Raw genomic sequence first — 19,083 nt, forward strand, 5'->3', positions numbered from 1 at the left:
CACAAAGATTATTAAGTGCACTAAATATTGTTTTCTTTACTGTAAAGTGCCTTCTATCCTCCAACTTTGACATTTTTTTTTTCAGGCAATCGATTTCATACTAATGCTAAAATTAAGGAATTACTACAGTTGGAGTCTGATGAAACAAACAACCCACTGCCTAAGAAAAGGCCCTCAGTCCCGCCGTCAAGATATACGGATTCAGATTAAACTGCAAGTCTGTTTGTATTCCACTGTCACTGAATGAATTTCATGCATATAATCACACACCATTTACTTAAGTACCAATTTACATAATAAATCTTCTAAATCTAATTATAAAATTATGTTTTTACTCCAATTCATTGTAGAAATATAATCATTTATACACAATGGCTGTAATTTTCATGACAGATTTATTTAAACATACATTAAATAATCAAGACATCACTAACAGCTTAACTAAAATATAATGAATATATAGGCTAATATAGTGCATAATATTAAGTGAAAGAGTTACTAACCAGCTGTAGACACTGAATGACTTGCCTGAGGTAAATGCTATGTGACATAGCCTATAGTTTATCAGCTGTTTTATTGATGTCTTTCTGCCATTTGAAATGCGAAATGAGCGATTAGAAGAGATATGATACGTTTCAGTAAGTTGTACTGTATCCTTCAACATACCCTCAGATGTTCATTCATGTTTATTCTGTTACTATTAATGAGGAACAGATGATCGCGTTCACTCGCTCCACGAGCTGTCGTTCTAACCACACAACTTTGCTATGCAGTTTGCGAATGTTCTTTGGGGCGATGTTTTCGGTAAACAACGACTTGTTGAACAATGCTGATAATGACAGAACTTGCGACCATAGTTAGCTAACGATGCTTTCGGAAAACACACCCCTGGCCAGTCATTTTATGTCAGTCTGTTTACATTTACAGAGGTAAGAATACAAATACGTATCATCTCCATCTCTTCTTTCTTGTTTTGACAGACCCAAAAGAAAAGGACAATGATTCCCCAAAAACAGAGAAATGTTTCCCAAATAGTTGTGGATAAATACCAAGACACAACCTTGACGGAGACTCAGAGGCAGCTAAAAGAAATAGAGGAAGAAAACAAAAAATTGAGAAATGACAACGAACAATTGAGAAAAATGCTCATTCAAGGCATGTATTACAGTTACTTCCTGTTGTGGTGAATCAGCTTTCAAACTGTTTGGTGGTTTAGATTTGAACTTAACTTGGTTTATTTTTTACTGTCTTTGCAATTAAGACTTTAAATTACCATTGAACTGCCATTCTGTTTCAATATTATTATTTAACTTGGTATGTAAATTTGAGACAAAAATAATAATAATTGGTAATAGTTCATAATTATTGGTAATTGCATTATTATCAAGTATATGACAAGAAACCTGAAACATTCAACCTCTGTAACATGCATGAGCATATGTACACATAGGAGTTAGTTGAGTAGGTAAATCGGTATAAGCTATTTTTGTATCATATCTTATTTTGTATTTTTTTGCTAGAGCTACCAAATATGATAAATGACGTGAAAATGGCCCTGAAGTCTCAGTGTTCTTCAATGTCTTCATCAGTCAGCTCTGACTTTGAAGGTAGACAATGTTTGCCACAGAGTAATACAGAGCCCTCCCCACCGAAAGCAGTGTCTACAGAACAGGTAGTGTACTAGTTTATTCTGGTCAATGAAGACTGCACTTTTCAATAAACCATTTGGTAATCAGTATATAAAACTATTGCAACACTGCATAATATTTTTTTTTCGTACTCTTCATTAAACAGGTGGAAATTTCTCCTGGATCCAATGTATTTGTTGACAGACTGGCATGGGCTGTGGCCCAGAATGCAAACTCCGCCTCCTGTTTTGTGAGAACGCTCCTGACGGCAGTGTTCCCAATTGATGTGCTACTTGTGAGCAATCTTCGAGGAACATCCAGGGATTCTGGGCCACAACGCCAGGCTCTTGACAAATTGAAAGTTGAAGCTATCTACAGTAAGTTTCAAATCAGTTCAGAGTATTGTAATTATTTAGAGTGAGTATCTTTGATCAATATTATATTGCTGCACTACAGGGTTTAATTAGGGGTTCAACCACCAAGTGCTGAAACCCTATTGTTATTATTGTTGTTGTTGTTGTTTTTATTATTATTACATACAAAGTGATCCACCAGGAGTATGTTTAGGTTAAGTAGCTTGCTCAGGGCCACAATAGTGGCAATCCCTATCAAACTCACAACTTTCTGGGGTTCCATTTGGAAGCTAAACATTTTAATTTGATTTGGAAACCTAAACACTAGACCACCTCCATGCTGCTGCTGATTTATCTAACTTGATATGTTGTTATGAACTGTGGGCCACCTTGCTTCCTAACAACAGCAATGTTTTGCTTTTTATACATTTGTCTCACAGGAGCAACATTGCAAAAGTGGCCTCATGTGGTGCCCTCCAGCATTGGTGCAGCCATCAGTGCCAAACTTACTGAAATTAGAGTGAAATCCAGAAACCTTGATGCTCTTTGATGATTGATGGCCATGACAGTGTGTTTAAGGTATTTTGTTGTTGTTGGGTTTTTTGTGTTTTTTTTTTCTTTCTTTTTCTGAGCAAAGTTCAGTTTGCTATCAAGGTGGAATTTTTAATTACTCATGTGGAGTATAATTTGATTTGTGTGTTACTTTGATTTTATTGAAATAAAAGTGTTTCCATAGCAAATTTGTGCAAGTCATTGACTGAAATGGTTCATATACAGCAATATATGATTAGTATATGCAGAGGTGTTGTATTACTGAATGAAAATCATGTATTATAATTATATTATAAATATAGTAATATTATAGCTGTAATATAAGGAATTCGGTGGAAACATATAAAACTCGAAGAGCAGGCACACCATTTCCCTATAAAAAAAACATGAAATCTGTATGAAATACATATAAACAAATCACACAAAATATATATAAATCCTAGATGACTTTAATTTGACTAGCATATGATTCAATATAAGAACTTTAAATGATTTGTATATGAAAATCCGTATTTTTCTACTAATACCATACACCATTGCATACTTTTGTCATGTAAAACTCATATAAGACTTCTTACAGTATTCACATATAATGCAAAAATCCCATACAAGTTGTATGTGTGCTATTTACTATGAAAGTGGCCATAATCGGTCTGATTTTGTATAGGACATGTAGTGGCCTTGCATGAAACATAGAAGGTAATTCTGTCCGATTTAAGTAAGGAAGATATATGGTTGCTGTATATGAACCATGCTGGGTTTTTTCATATGGGAAGAACTTCAGCTAAATAATTGCATGCATTGTACCCTTTGGATTATCATGCCTCCCAAAATAAATGCTTTAATTAGGTAAAATTATATATTTCCAGGGAAGCAATGAAATTTGACTAGCACTATTGCAATCCAAAAGAAAGATAAAAAAAAGTTAAATCTCACAGATTGTTACCTTTGATTTCCTTTTACTACAGCACATACATTACTTGTTACAATATGTTGGGAAATGCATCCAGCTGATTGAGTATATGACAAAAAAAGAAAGATAATAATATAATAATAATAATAATAATTAAAAAAAAAAAAAAAAACATATATATATATATATATATATATATATATATATATATACACACACACACACACACACACACAACAGTTAGCTCCAGTCCTCGAATCTAATTGGACGAGAGACGTTCCATGAGCACTGATGGTCTGACACCATCAGCACTCGGACGCTTCACTGTGTGTATCACTCTGCTTGTGTTCGTGCCATTCTAAAATAAAGTTTAAGAGCAGTGCAGATTTGTTAAGAGCTATGGCTTGTCTTTTTTTTTTTTACATGTATTTTTTTACATTAAATATGTTAGTCAGCAGGTGGTGGCAAAAGTCATTTTTATGTGTAATATGAGCCAGTTAGGTGCCGTTTACATACAACAGCTTTTCGTGATTGCTTGTATTATTACTACTAAACGTCTCGTTCCCTCCATCAGGGACAGAGGTTACGTAAGTAACATGACGTTCACAATCTCACTCAATGTTGTGTCGATGTAGTGATACTATGGGTCCCCTACTATCGGATCGGCGAATGCTAGACGGGCAGACTACTGTGTGCTGCATAGCCAGCGCACCGGGCCAGCATGTAACCTCCCCTGACACTAGTATGAGTGACAAACAGCCCTTTGGGGATGAGTCAACTACCCAGCTAGCCCAGCCGTGCCTATTCTGTCTTTTTTCTTTTTCTCCCCAGAAAAATACAGAAATCGTTAACCAACTGGGACGCCAGTTTATATGTCAGGGGGGTGTCACTCCCAAGGGGAAGACACCGCGGAGACCAAGGAAGACGCAGTTTGCCAACAGGGAAACAAACTCAGCAGAATATATACATCGCAAGGGGTTATCTACGGGGAACCAGCGCATGCAGAGCACCTGTCCCAGTATGGGGCGTAGTTAGCACAAGTACTGGGCTGGCAGTGAGTATCTCCTCAAACTCGCCTGCCACAGGGCTATGAGGAAGTCAACCAGGGAACATATTTGTGAACCCTACTGGGAATCAACAACGCACATCTTCAGCTCAAGGGAGGTGAAAGGTGCTCTGTACAAGCATTATACCTGACCGGATGACCCTGACTTACCTGTTCGTTCCTGCTAAGTCATGGGGCGACAAATGCTGAGCTTGGTAAGCAATAGTTATGGCGTCAATGATCCAGAGGGTGATCCTGTGTTTGGAGACAGCGCTTCCTTTCCGCTGTCCACCAAAGCAGACAAAGAGCTGCTCAGAGACACTAAAGCTCTGCGTGCGATCCAAATAGATACGTAAAGTGCGCACCGGACACAGCAATGCTACGGCTGGGTCTGCCTCCTCCTGGGGCAGCTCTTACAGGTTCTCCACTTGATCCTTGAATTGGGTCATGGGAACCTTGGGCACATAGCCCGGTCGGGGTCTCAGGATCACATGAGAGTAGCCCGGACCGAACTCCAGGCACGTTTCACTGACAGAGAACACTTGTAGGTCCCCTACCCTCTTGGAGGTGAGGGCCATTAGGAGGGCAGGATTCAAGGTGAGTACATTAAACTCTGTATTGATTGATTGATTGATTGATTGTGTTGACTCTAAGGGCTCGAAGGTAGGCCCTCGTAGGCCTTGCAGGACTACAGAGAGGTCCCACGAGGGACTGAGGTGCGGTCTGGAGGGAATCAACCTCCTTGCACCTTTCAGGAGCTTGATGATCAGGTCGTGCTTCCCTAAGGACTTACCTTCCACTGTGTCGTGGTGTGCAGCTATAGCAGCTATGTACACCTTCAAGGTGGAGGGGGACAGCCATCCCTCCAACCTCTCCTGCAGAAAGGAAAGCACTGAGCCGACTGCGCATCTCTGGGGGTCAACATGTCGGGAAGAACACCACTTAGCGAACAGACGCCACTTCAAGGCATACAGGCACCTCGTAGAGGGGGCCCTAGCCTGAGTGATGGAGTCTACCACAGCAGGTGGTAGGCCACAGAGGTCTTCCGTGTCCCGTCCAGGGGCCAGACATGGAGGTCATGGGTGGGCCAGTAGGGTGCTACTAGGAAAACCTGCTCCTCGTCCTGACCTTGCACAGGGTATGTGCAAGCAGGCTCACTGGAGTGAATGCATTCTTGCCTAGTCCAGGCGGCCAGCTGTGTGCCAGCGCGTCTTTACAGAGGGTGCCTTGGTCAGGATGTAAAAGAGCGGGCAATGGGAGGATTCTGGGGAGACGAACAGGTCTATTTGTGCCTGCCCATAATGTCTCCAGTCACCCTTACGGTGACCTGCCATGACAGAGCATCCGCTGTGGTGTTGAGGTCGCCTGGGATGTGAGTGGCTCGCAGCGACTTGAGGTGCTGCTCAAGTCCAGAGGAGGAGACGGCGGACGAGTTGTGACATGCGAGAGGAGCGTAAACTGCCTTGGCGGTTGATATATGCTACATGTCTGTTCGAACCGTCACATGCTCGCCCTGGATCAACAGCCAGAACCTCCGCAGGGCGAGCAGGATTGCCAACAACTCAAGGCAGTTGATGTGCCAATGTAGCAGTGGGCCCATCCAGGAGCCGGTGGCTGCGTGCCCATTGCATTTGCAGCACCCCAGCCCGTCTTGGAGGCATCGGTCGTAACCATGATATTCCGGAAGACCTGTCCTAGGGGAACACCTGCCCATAGAAATGAGAGGTCGTTCCAAGGGCTGAAAAGGCGGTGACAGATCGGTGTGATGGCCACGCAATGTGTCATGCGGCGCCATGCCCATCTCGGGACTTGAGTCCAGAGCCAGTGCTGAAGCAGTCTCATATGCATCAACCCGAGCAGTGTGGCCACCGGTGAGGATGCCATATTCCCCCAGGAGCCTCTGAAATATTTTCAGTGGAACCCAGCCGGCTGAGTTTCGAGAGCACCAGATCTTCACTGTGGTGAAGTGGATGCCGCTGAACCTGGGTGGGCACCTGGCGAACTGAATCGCGTAGCCGAGTCGGATGGTCCGGGTCAGCCATCGGGATGGGTTGGAGAGCACCAGCCACTCGTCCAAGCTCCGGGCGAGGGGGACCAAGGGGTCAATATCGTCGGACGTACCGGCGAGTGGGGCTGAACGGCAGGGTGGAGCCAAGGAGGCCACATTGATGGGGCTTGAGCCCTGTGGCAGGAAGCGTGTCTTGTCGAACTCTCACATCTCGAACAGGTTAAGTCATAGGTGGCGCTCCGGGACCAGCAAAGTGGACATCGTCCACCCGAGAGACAGCACTGTGACCTTCATTGAGTCCTGCATTGATCCCAGGGCGGAGCTACCCTCTTGCAGTTCTTCCAGCGACTTGGCTTGTGTACCTGTAGAAGAGCCATGGTGTGCAGGGCAGAGGTGGCTTGTCCAGTGGCACCGTAGGCCCTGGCCTTTAGGGACAATGTAAGCCTACTGGCCTTGGACAGGAGCATCTGGCGCCCACGCCAGGCGGCGGCACTCCGCGGGCATAGGTGCACCATGAGAGCCTTGTCCACTGGCCGCTCCGCCATTGAGGGTAGTGAGAGCGGGACCGGGCAGTGAAATGTGCCTTCCACGATCTTGTCAGCTCCTCGTGCACCTCCAGAAAGAAAGGCACTGGGTTGGGGTGTGGCTGTGAGCAGCGCCGCGAGCCCAGTTACCAAACAGTGGTCAAAACCACAAGGGTTCAGGGGAGAGTGGAGTGTTTCTCTCTAGCCCGACACTTGCAGCCCGGGAAAGCATGTCTGTCATTTCGGCATCCGTCTGTGACTGGGCGACCACACCCGAGGGGGGAAGCCCAGCGGAAGTTTCTTAGATAGACTGGGCGAGCCCACTCTCCGACGTTGCACTCGAGAGATTATCACCCTCGCGGGCACCGAATAAGAGGTCGAACTTGCCCTGGGACGAGCCGGTGCATGTATCCGAGCACCTAACCAGAGTAAACGAGCGTGCCGGGGAATGGGAGGTCCCCGAATCGCCCCCAGTGCTTGCCGTGTTGGCCCAATAAATACTAATACAACAGGCTGGAAAAACAGACATTTATTCGTTTAATATCTTATATGTTTTGAATGTGTTGAAACTTGACACCGGTCGACGCACCCTGAAAACTGTACCATTTGAACGGTTTCATGCTGAAGAGACATTTAAATGTACGTTTATTTCTCTCTCTCGTAAATGTCAACGTCATACTGTATGTCGAAATGATTGATGCCTGTCACGCAAAACATTAGCTCATTGATGTCATAAAATATCAGTCTGCTTTTTTATTCAAACCGTTACTCCTGGTCGGAGTCTTCCGTAAATATTTAGTTTATCTGTAGGGTTACGTTCTACCTAAGTTTCATGATGCACCACTCAAATATTTAGTAGTGCACAGATTGTAACTTAGTGCCCATTTACGCCACTACTAGTCTAAGTTATAACTTGCATATAGCTGATGCAACCGGCCACTGATCTTTATATCGTCGTTTTTTTTTTTTTTTGCAGTACAAGCTTGAGTTTTCCTAAGCCTTTTGGAGAGTGATGCAGCACATGTTTCCTTGGCAATGAACTGGAGCCTGATGTTAGTGCAGCTGTCTGCAATGCACTTTGATTATGAAGATTTGATTGTTGTATGGTTCTACGTTGAACATGTTTGCCTCAAGTTCCTTGAATGCAGAACCACCATGGAGTTCCAGAAACTTTGTGGGGACAGAGATGGTCCTTGTGAGTGTGTGCTGTTGAAGAAATCTCTCAGCTGTCTTGCAGACTTTCAGGATGCTGTCTGATGGTTTTATAATGGGGCAGAGTTGAGTTGTACTGCACGGTACAACTCAACTCTGCTCGCTTTTTGGGGGTTTTCCACTGTGGATAGTACCTGGTACCCGATACTTTTTTTAGTACCACCTCGGTCGAGGTTCCAAGCGAGCCGAGTCGATACTAAATGCGATGTCAAAATCCGACACGCAATATCAACCCGCTAATTTTAAAGTTAACAGCGATAACAGTATCATATGTTCACACGACTTTCAAATTGTGAAAAAATAAATGGCTGTGCACAAAACCACGCCGTGGTCAATAAACGAGGTGCAGACAGTCCACTCGTTAGCGATGAGCAAAACTAAAATGTCTCTCAGGAAGTGTCTCAGCTGTTGGCCGCACACGGCTACCACTGGACCTACCAACAGTGTAGGGAAAATGTAAAAAAACTTAAAAGTGACTACAGAACCATGAAGGAAAATTGGAAGTGGTTTGACCAAATGGACGCTATCTTAATCGGCGAGCAATGGGAGGGAGAGCACCCAGGACTCAGCCTCGATGGAGGATGGTGTGTTTTGTTATGTTAACTCTATACTCTACTTGAAAGCTTCACTTTATTTAGTTGACCTGCTACTGGAATCTTGCTTCTAAAACAACCAGGCCAATTTAACTGTTATACTGGTGTAAAATCACCATGCAACAACTGCTTTATGCAGCACAATGAGCTAGTAGCTAACAGCTAGTGGTTGTGTTATTGTTTTGGTCAGTTTGTGTCATGTTTAAGATTATGTCACGGCAGTAGAGGCGGCGCAACTATGACGATCAGCCTATAATCCCACCCACGTTGAGGTGGCACTAAACTGCAGTGGAAATGCAAGCTCTGAAAAGTAAAGCAAGTAGAGTTGAGGCGAGTCAACTGTAACGTGCAGTGGAAAAGTGCTGATTAACAGGTAGTGCACTGAATCTTCTTCATAGTTGTTTTAACTGCAAAGCCTGCTATGTACCCCACCACAGCCTCTTTGAACATGGACAAGCTGGGAAGACTTACAGGGTTGTTTTTCTCTGTGTCTTCTGTTTCAGGCTTAACATCACTGCCTGAAATGCCAGCATATCAGAAGGTGTTGCCTCTAGTACCACTGTGCTATCCAGTGGAGAATAGTTGCCACTAGCTCTGATGGCATGTCTTGCTACCATTCTTTTGAAAGCTGATTTAAATTTCTTTGCTGTAGGATTGTTGTTAAATCCATTAGCAGATTTGTCCCCAAAAATCTTCGAATTTTTATTGTATTGTTCAGTTTAATAGTCCATTTGTGTGTGTACTTGGAAGCTTCTGTTATTGAACAAATATATATGTATGATTTCCTTAAGTGTGCATATGTCAATAAACCTATTTTTGATTATGATTTAATAGCTCGGTGGAATGTTGAAATAATTAAATGCTCACAAGCTGATATGTACATATTCCAGAAATGAATGCAAATGCATGGGTAATTCCATTAAGTAAAGGCAAATTCATGTATACCACACACTGCATATGAACTTGTGTGTGTATATATATATATACACACTATACTACATTTTTATATTTGGTTCTTCTGGATTTTTTTTGAAGAGGTACTGTCTAGTTATAATATCAACACAAAGCTAGTCGTTTTTATTAACAATCACTGATCTCAGTGATTATAACTTTAAAACTTGTGATGTGCATGCACCCCTCCCCCTCGCAGAATTGCTTATATGACTTCATATTTACTATATAGTCTTGACAACAAAAGAGGTAATAATGTTGACGAATTATACAGATGTGTAATTTGTCAACATTATGAACACTTTATAGTAAATGTGAACTAATTTAAGCAAAGTAAAGTCAAACCCATGGGTGGGGTCAATGAGCATCAACAGGTTTAAACTATGAAGGCAGAGAAATGTTGCATCGTGTAGCAATCTGCAGATGTCGCTATTGGATACTTTTGCTGGATTTTGTTGGATATAGAGCAAAGGTAATTTATACACTTTGATGTTGTATTTTTACTGTTTATTATTAAAGATTAGGATCGTTATGCCCACTCTACATGCGGATAACGACTCATTTGTGCTTATTTGGTACATAGTCTGTATAAATTACAACCTGTGGGTACTTTTGCCACATCCTTTAGTGAGCGTTGTTTCGCGGTTAAACACAGCACATCGGGTCATATTGAGAGTTTCGTCTGTTGGTGGCCGATGCCCTCTGTCGGTAGGGAAAATTAAGATGGCTGCCAGAGCACTTCCAGTGGCTTCACCTACTGAATTCTATGAGCAATTCAGTTACATATACACTCACCTAAAGGATTATTAGGAACACTTGTTCAATTTCTCATTAATGCAATTATCTAATCAACCAATCACATGGCAGTTGCTTCAATGCATTTAGGGGTGTGGTCCTGGTCAAGACAATCTCCTGAACTCCAAACTGAATGTCAGAATGGGAAAGAAAGGTGATTTAAGCAATTTTGAGCGTGGCATGGTTGTTGGTGCCAGACGGGCCGGTCTGAGTATTTCACAATCTGCTCAGTTACTGGGATTTTCACGCACAACCATTTCTAGGGTTTACAAAGAATGGTGTGAAAAGGGAAAAACATCCAGTATGTGGCACTCCTGTGGGCGAAAATGCCTTGTTGATGCTAGAGGTCTGGGCCGACTGATTCAAGCTGATAGAAGAGCAACTTTGCCTGAAATAACCACTCGTTACAACCGAGGCATTCGTGAAGCCACAACACGCACAACCTTGAGGCGGATGGGCTGCAACAGCAGAAGACCCCACCGGGTACCACTCATCTCCACTACAAATAGGAAAAAGAGGCTACAGTTTGCAAGAGCTCACCAAAATTGGACAGTTGAAGACTGGAAAAATGTTGCCTGGTCTGATGAGTCTCGATTTCTGTTGAGACATTCAGATGGTAGAGTCAGAATTGGGCATAAACAGAATGAGAACATGGATCCATCATGCCTTGTTACCACTGTGCAGGCTGGTGGTGGTGGTGTAATGGTGTGGGGGATGTTTTCTTGGCACACTTTAGGCCCCTTAGTGCCAATTGGGCATCGTTTAAATGCCACGGCCTACCTGAGCATTGTTTCTGACCATGTCCATCCCTTTATGGCCACCATGTACCCATCCTCTGATGGCTACTTCCAGCAGGATAATGCACCATGTCACAAAGCTCGAATCATTTCAAATTGGTTTCTTGAACATGACAATGAGTTCACTGTACTAAAATGGCCCCCACAGTCACCAGATCTCAACCCAATAGAGCATCTTTGGGATGTGGTGGAACGGGAGCTTCGTGCCCTGGATGTGCATCCCACAAATCTCCATCAACTGCAAGATGCTATCCTATCAATATGGGCCAACATTTCTAAAGAATGCTTTCAGCACCTTGTTGAATAAATGCCACGTATAATTAAGGCAGTTCTGAAGGCGAAAGGGGGTCAAACACAGTATTAGTATGGTGTTCCTAATAATCCTTTAGGTGAGTGTATATATATATAGATCAGTGGTCGATACGCATGGTATATCCGTACTGCCAATAATACAATATAACGTCACAGTACAATTAATTTTGCATACCAGATTTCATCACATTTCGAGCCCTGAATACAAATCAATATCTGAGAGAAATGAAATGGATATAACATCAATATACTGTTTTATATAATCATTTTGTTGGTATAGTACCAGGAGATCAAGTAAATGGGTCTAAATCTGTGTAATGAAAGACATGTAAAATTATGTAAAACAGATCAATGTGCAAATAGATTTATTCAGATGAAGGTCAAATCTACTTATTAAAACAAATTTATATGGGTTGTGTGAAGCACAACTATATAACCAGATTGATGTTGTCTACATTCAAGTGAGATGTTGATGTTTATCAGAATATGAACTGGTCTGCATGGCCTACTCCGCGAAGGCTGATGCATTAAAAAAGAAATATGAATATGATTGATTTTCATAGTCATTAATTATGTGAAAAACAACTAGCTAATTTGAATATTTCTTGGGAGTGTAAAAACTGGACTGCCTGTGTGGATATAGAGGCTGGGTTGACATGGTTGGCAGTAGACATAATGTATAAACAAAGCATGAGTAACAGATTGACCATGTAAAAAATTATTATCTTAAAAATTATTTTCAAACCATGTTTGTTTGGTGAAGAGGAACACTTTTGAGTTTGTAGCCCAGTATATACCCTGACATGTTAACCTCACTCGAATTTAGAAACATTTACTGAAAACACAGCAAAAACGGGTCATCCCATTGACATTTGGTCATATGACAGTTTTATGTTTGTTTTCAAATGAGAATCAAAATCACATCTGAGATGAATCCATATTTTCACATTCACTGTAAACATATACTCCATAAAAAAAAAAAAAAAACAACTCTAAAAGTTTGATCACAGAGAAGATTAACATGCTGTTATCTTTTTTCTTTAAATATATATGCAATTAAATCACATTTATAAATTATTTCCACATGTATAACAATTCATGAAATTAAAGTAACTAATAATAAAACATATTAAAACTAGGAAATGTCATACATAAATAAAAAATTGCAACCTGATATTGTGCATATCGCTGGAACGACCATTATATTTCAAAACAACCAGAAATATTTGTGAAGTACGGATGTGTGGTTGGATTCTACAGAAAGTGATGTGTTTGTGTGTTCGATGCAAAAAGGAACTTTTTCTATCAGCATTGACATCATTAGTTGGTGTGGGATTTTACACTCTTTAGCCGAGTCCCTAAGTCCCTTCTGACCACAAAAACACAGGATATCTTTTAACTAATCCTTACTCTTCCTGTTACTGCCTTTTATTTTCTTCCTGTTTTCATCTTTCTATAACACAATAAATACGCTATGCACACCTTTTTCAAATATTTGGCAGTATATAAAACTGTGCAAAAAATTACTATCAGTTTTTCAATATTCTAAACAACTATAGAAATATGCTCAAGATGATAACATTTAGATGAATGAACAATTACACTTTAATATACTGTTGTGCTGTGAACAGAGCAGTCTACCTGCCTTTACGCTTTGCACGCAGATAAGTTAAGGACAGATCCAAGGGTGGGGTGGGACAAAGACTTTTTCCTATTGGTGTCCTCAGAGATACAAACAAGTCCAAACAACCGCATGACTTGTATGCACCTCGTTGTTCTCCTCTAAATTTCTCTAACATAGTTGATTTTAGAGATTTTAACCAATACTAATCATTTAGGTAGTGCATTTTGTCACAGATCAGGTTGGAATGAAAATCAAATTTTTTAACTCTTTGAGTAGTCTGTGTGGTTCATGCCTCAGTGTAGCTTTTACACCGAAATGCATTTGGGCATGCATTTATAAGCCGATCGAATACTATACCAGATGTTTGGCTGCCTTTCCAAAAACACATTGGATCTGCTAAGCAATTATTTATTTTGGAGCATGTGACTGTGTGTCAGTCTATGTCTACCATTTATTGTTCGGTACATGGTCTTTCATTTTTGGTCAAGAGAGATTCTATCATTATACCTAACTTTGTTTCCGCAGTGGTTTGAGATCATGTATAATTTGTACCTCTTGCATGCATATGTGTATTTTTGTGTGTAAATGTGCAGAATGTGGAAATTCATCTATTTCTATTTATTTTATTTATTTTTTGGTTGCTCTCGTGTTGCGTGATTAAGGAAACTCTTTGGAGCTGCCCCTGTACTTCCAAGAAGCTTTTGCTGCTCTTCCTTTTCTTGAAGGCGCAAGAGCGTCCTGCTCATTATTTTTAGATGTTTTCTGGAAGACACAGAGCTGCCGCTCGACTAGAGGGGAGGACCTGAAGTAAAGTTGAACTCTGACTTTTGTTCAGTTAAGTCCAAATGGAGAAACAAAATATATTCCAAACTTTCCTGCCTTGTAGTCATAAAGCTTTACAATCCAGCAAACAGTTCCACTGCTAAGCCATATCATGATGGAAAGATCCATACATGTTATTTCATAGTCTTTCAAATTTGAAGTCTCTTTTCTCAGACATCAGACTCTATGCTCGGCATCCTCTTGAAAACACGCCGAGCACCCCCAGCGCTCATTGCTCTAGGGGCATTGTATGTGCCAACAGGGGGAGGGGCTAAATAAGGCATGACATGCTCAGAGTAATAGAGGTCAGGGCTCGCCATCCCCATACCGAGCACAGTGCCATCAGCCTGGCCTAGTGTGAGCGGCACCAGCTGCTTATAAATGTCTGTTGAGCTGCGGCCATGGGCTAGACGCTGGTCATCACGGAGCGTCTGGAGAAAGGGATTCTCTGTCGGTCGGGCTGGATACATCGACTTGCTGCGCCGGCCAATCCCGAGTCCACTAACACCCACACCTGCAAGAGTGTGGTTTAGGTGTGCTGACTGATTTTTGGGGGGCTTATCTGGGATCAAAGTCAAGGAGGGAATGTTGGCATATGGAGTGCTGTCTTGTAGACTAACCCGCCGTGATGAACTCTTTTGGGGAAGGTTCTCATAAGACTGCTGGTGAATGATTACGCCTTCGTTCTGGTAGTGGCTAATAAGACCATCGCCCTCTTGGTCACTCTGAGGAAGATAGGCTGTGAAGGAAGCATCCGGCTGGGGAAGAAAAGGAGTGAAGGCCCTGTCAACACTTCCACCTCCAATGCCCCTTCCATCTGGATGAAGAAATTGATCTTCACTGATGTCATAGAGGTTTCCAGAGTGGAGACAAGCATCACAGCGATACTGAGGGGACCTTACTGTGTAAAGCCCAGAGTAACTGGACACTTTTGACAGACAACTACGGCAGTGCGTCTGTCGTGGATCCTGAGAAGAACCAGGTCCGCCAGTGATGCTCCCTGCACCACCTGGCTTTCCATAAGTGTTGTACTTTTTATCTTTTGCAATTACAGTTTGCATTACATCCAGTTCATGGGCCTGGGAAAGCAGAGTGCTGTTAAGCTGCAGAATTGGCTGTTGCTCGGAGGAAGAGGGTGGGAAGTGCTTATTCTCCTGGTGATCGCTGAAGATATCTGGATAGTGTAGTCCATGCTCCTGGTCAATGGAGTCAATAGTATATATCTGACTTCCCTGGCTGCTCTGTGAGTAGATATGAGCACTGTGATTGCTCTGCTGGCTGGGCTGACTCCGCAACGTTGAAAGCTCCACGTCACTCATGTCTCGCGGTAGGCGGTTTCGTTTTCGGAGTGTCTCTTTTAACTTCTGCTGCTTTTGCAAATCCACTCGGCCGGAGCAATCTGACATATCCGAGCGGGCAGGTGCATCTTCAGGTAGGTAATGCTGGCTCTTCAGAGGTAGTGCCTCGGTTGGTGGTACAGAAGATGGTGGGGAATTACCCCCTGGTTCCTGAGTCTGTCGCAGTGTTTCAACAGATTTCTTCCACAGAGAGCGTGGTTTGGAAGCAGCAGATCCTGTTGTCTCACCTCCGCTTCCCGAGCTACCATTTCCAGCAACACCTGGCTGAACATCCTTCAGGCTCAGGGCATGTTGTCCTGGCAACAGAGTGTTGTTAAGCGGCTCTTTGTGACGGTTGCTAAGCATGGTGCTGGCATTGCTAAAGGGTGCATTCTTCTGGGTAATGTTGTTGTCTTTTCCTCCACCCATCAATTCTAGCAGGCCTGTGGTAGGAGGAAGAATGCTACTCACAGGACATTTGGGCGAGGTAATTCCAAGGGTGGTGATCTCTTTAGCTGATTTCAGAAGGTGTAACATGTTGGCCTGAGGGCTGAAGCCTAACTCAGGGGCTTTCTTCATCTCGATATGGACACCATGAATACAACTCCAAATCCCCTAAATGCAGAAAGGGTACATAGAAGTAAAGGAAAGAAGTTGAATTGGAAGTGGAATTTATGAAGTGGAATTTTAGAAAAACAAAAAAGCAAACAAACAAAAAATAATGTTAGCACAATATTTCTCTATATAGTCTTGAAGCATTTGTTCTCTGCTGTTCCAGCTGGGCTCTGAAACACTATAAACCAGTTTATATCTTGTCTTATTTTGCTGGAAAAAAGTGTTTGTCTGCAAATGAACAGTGTTGTGGAATGTCACACCCCTCCCTCTCGTCACAGTCACCCCGCCTCTTAGGGCCGTCCTTCAGTCAGGCTTATGACTGGAGTTCATAGTTAATAAGCCTTGTTGGGGTGGCGTTTGATAAGGATCAGCTGAATTGTATGGAGCCTCATCAACGCTGCCATAAATATGCAGTGCGTGCCTTTTTTCTGGGAGCTGGCATTTATTCTCCATGCGTGCACACACTGGCATCCTTGCAGGCCCAGGATCAGAGAGGGGAGGGTTCGGCCGAGATAGATGCATTTACATTTATACAGTTGGCAGATGCTTTTATCCAAAGCGACTTACAGTGCACTTATTACAGGAACAATCCCCCTGGAGCAACCTGGAGTTAAGTGCCTTGCTCAAGGACACTATGGTGGTGGCTGTGGGGATCGAACCAGCAACCTTCTGATTAACTGTTATGTGCTTTAGCCCACTAGACCACCACCACTCCATGTGGTGCATCGCCAGGGAGGACAACATGCGCTGCGGTCTATGGGCTTGAGTCTGACAACTGTGTCTGTCTTTTGCTCACCCTGCCACAACAGCAATTCCGACACTGATTGTGGTAAACACCGTGACATGATATGTCAATTCTGAACAGATAAGGATTGCCTTCAGCTATGAAATCTCTCTAGTTAATTTACCATGGTGTTTATGGTACATACCCTGCTGATAGTGAAGAGCATTCCTGGTTGACCAGAACAGAGACCTGTGAAACAGTAACGTAGCCTCCAGTAGAAGAGATGCTCCCAGACAAAAGTAATTAGCGACAGAGACATGGCTGCCGCAAGCATATAGAACACACCAGCCATATTATCTACATCCAGCTGACTGCTCATCACTTCATTCTTCTCATTATGACAGATACCAGTTAGCCATTGGGCCTCAAGCTCCTCCATCTCACCTAGTGCACAACACAAATCACACAGTTAAAGCACATTCACACACTCACAGAAAAGCACAGACTGGCATTCTGGCTCCATTCCAGACCCTAGAGAGCTGTCTACCTCAATGGCACTTTTAGTTATCATAAATTCACTTCTGATGCTTCTGTTCCAAAAAGTATGCAGCAAAATTATGCTGCCTTATAAAATACCTTGTTTTGGTCCAATTGTAATGCAGCATTGCTAGTATTTTTCATAGATCAGGCAACCACAGAATTGTGATGAGCTCTGTGAAAATTCTCATCCAAAATGAAAACATTTCATCTAAATTATTTAACCAAATATTTGTGTGTGATTAGAATTGTGTTCAGCATAGTAGTGTATCATTAGCTTAGCAATGTCAAGTGTGTGCTAGGTTTCATTTCACTTAGAATGCTGCCAAAAGGGGCATTTCACACGCACAGTGACTTGCGGTGACAAAGCAATCAGAATTCATTCATTTTCAAGAGTTGTCAATTTCCAGCAACATCAGCAACAATGAAAGCTCAACTTTATGCATAAGAATGAATAGTTTTAATCACTGTATGTGTGAAAGTCCCTTTGGAATGTAGCTACTTACATATACAAGAGATTGGGCGTCTATGCTTAATATATATTGAAACAGACGTCATGAAATAAGTGAAATAATCCTGGAGAAAGGAATTTTTTTTTTTTACCATCTCCAATAATCCCAAGAATAGCAAGGTCGACCAGTCGTTTCCAGTAAGATCCTTTCTGCAGGGCAATGCCATATCCTGTTGTAGCAAAGATGTAGCCACTGCCAATAGTCACAAGCTTACAGCCATCATCACGCCCCGCCATATAGTTAAGCACAGCAGCATCATATATGAAAGCATCCAGTTTCCTATATAACCAAAGAGTAAACATGAATGGCTTATATTTAGGCAATACACTGTGCATTAGTTTGTTATTAAAAGACTGAGCCACACAACAAATAATCAAGATTATGTCTACCAATTAGAACAATATGTTAACCACAGATATAAATACATAGATGCCACATTCGGTTGCTCCGTATACATCAACAGAACCCTCATCTTGGTACAGTCAACATTGCATGCTTATTATTTTTATCCCATTTTGTGCTGTTAAAATTGGTCATATCCATTATACGGATAATATACTACAATATAAAGTATACACTGTAAATAGTTAACTATTAATGGTTACTATATAAAATGTCTAGGTTACTATTGTAACCCCCGTTCCCTGATGGAGGAAGGGGCTTCTTTCGAGAGCCTCGGTTACCTCTGAATATGAGAAAAGGCCAATGAAAAATTGGCAACCAGAATTTGCATGTTCCGCCCTTGGACATACGGGTATAAAGGCGGGAATCGTGCATCTGTTCAGTCAGGTTCTGTACTGAGGAGCTGAGAATAAGGTTCGGCCATTACAGTGGCTTGGTACAGGGTTGTGGCAAGGGAGACTCCATCAGGGAACGGGGGTTACAATAGTAACCTAGACGTTCCCCGTCTGTCACTTACTTGATGTTGTGTCTATTGTAGTGATACTAGGTGTCCTGTTAAATAACACCACTTACACTGAACCGTGTTACATGATCTGCTTGATGCAGGAGTAAGCAAGCTGTTGCGTGCCAAAGGAGCATGGGCATCAGACTGCACATAACCTTCCCCAACGCCACACTAAGATGTCATATTGTTTTTATTACGTTCCCGGCATACGATAAAGGATTTTCCTTGAGGGGTGGGAACATGCGATGTGACAAGCATGGGAGCAGGCCATGCCAGCAACTGCCTTTTCTCTCTCTACGTTTCTCCTCATAGTGTGTTAGAT

At 42.4% G+C, this 19,083-nt stretch overlaps 1 protein-coding gene across 1 annotated transcript in view; it reads right to left on the reverse strand.

Moving 5' to 3' along the window:
• Positions 1 to 12,773: 12,773 nt before the first annotated feature.
• The window catches only part of LOC127651424 (glutamate receptor ionotropic, NMDA 2A-like), a 213,785-nt gene continuing 207,475 nt past the window's right edge, over positions 12,774 to 19,083 (reverse strand). The window contains exons 12-14 of the mRNA XM_052137234.1: positions 17,946 to 18,133; positions 17,011 to 17,249; positions 12,774 to 16,081 (exon numbers count right to left, since the gene is read on the reverse strand). Of these exons, the coding sequence (XP_051993194.1) occupies positions 14,300 to 16,081; positions 17,011 to 17,249; positions 17,946 to 18,133 (2,209 nt within the window). The 3' untranslated portion in view covers positions 12,774 to 14,299. The remainder of the gene's footprint in view (positions 16,082 to 17,010; positions 17,250 to 17,945; positions 18,134 to 19,083) is intronic.

This window comes from Xyrauchen texanus, chromosome 11 (assembly GCF_025860055.1).
Source record: "Xyrauchen texanus isolate HMW12.3.18 chromosome 11, RBS_HiC_50CHRs, whole genome shotgun sequence".
Taxonomy (NCBI): domain Eukaryota; kingdom Metazoa; phylum Chordata; class Actinopteri; order Cypriniformes; family Catostomidae; genus Xyrauchen; species Xyrauchen texanus.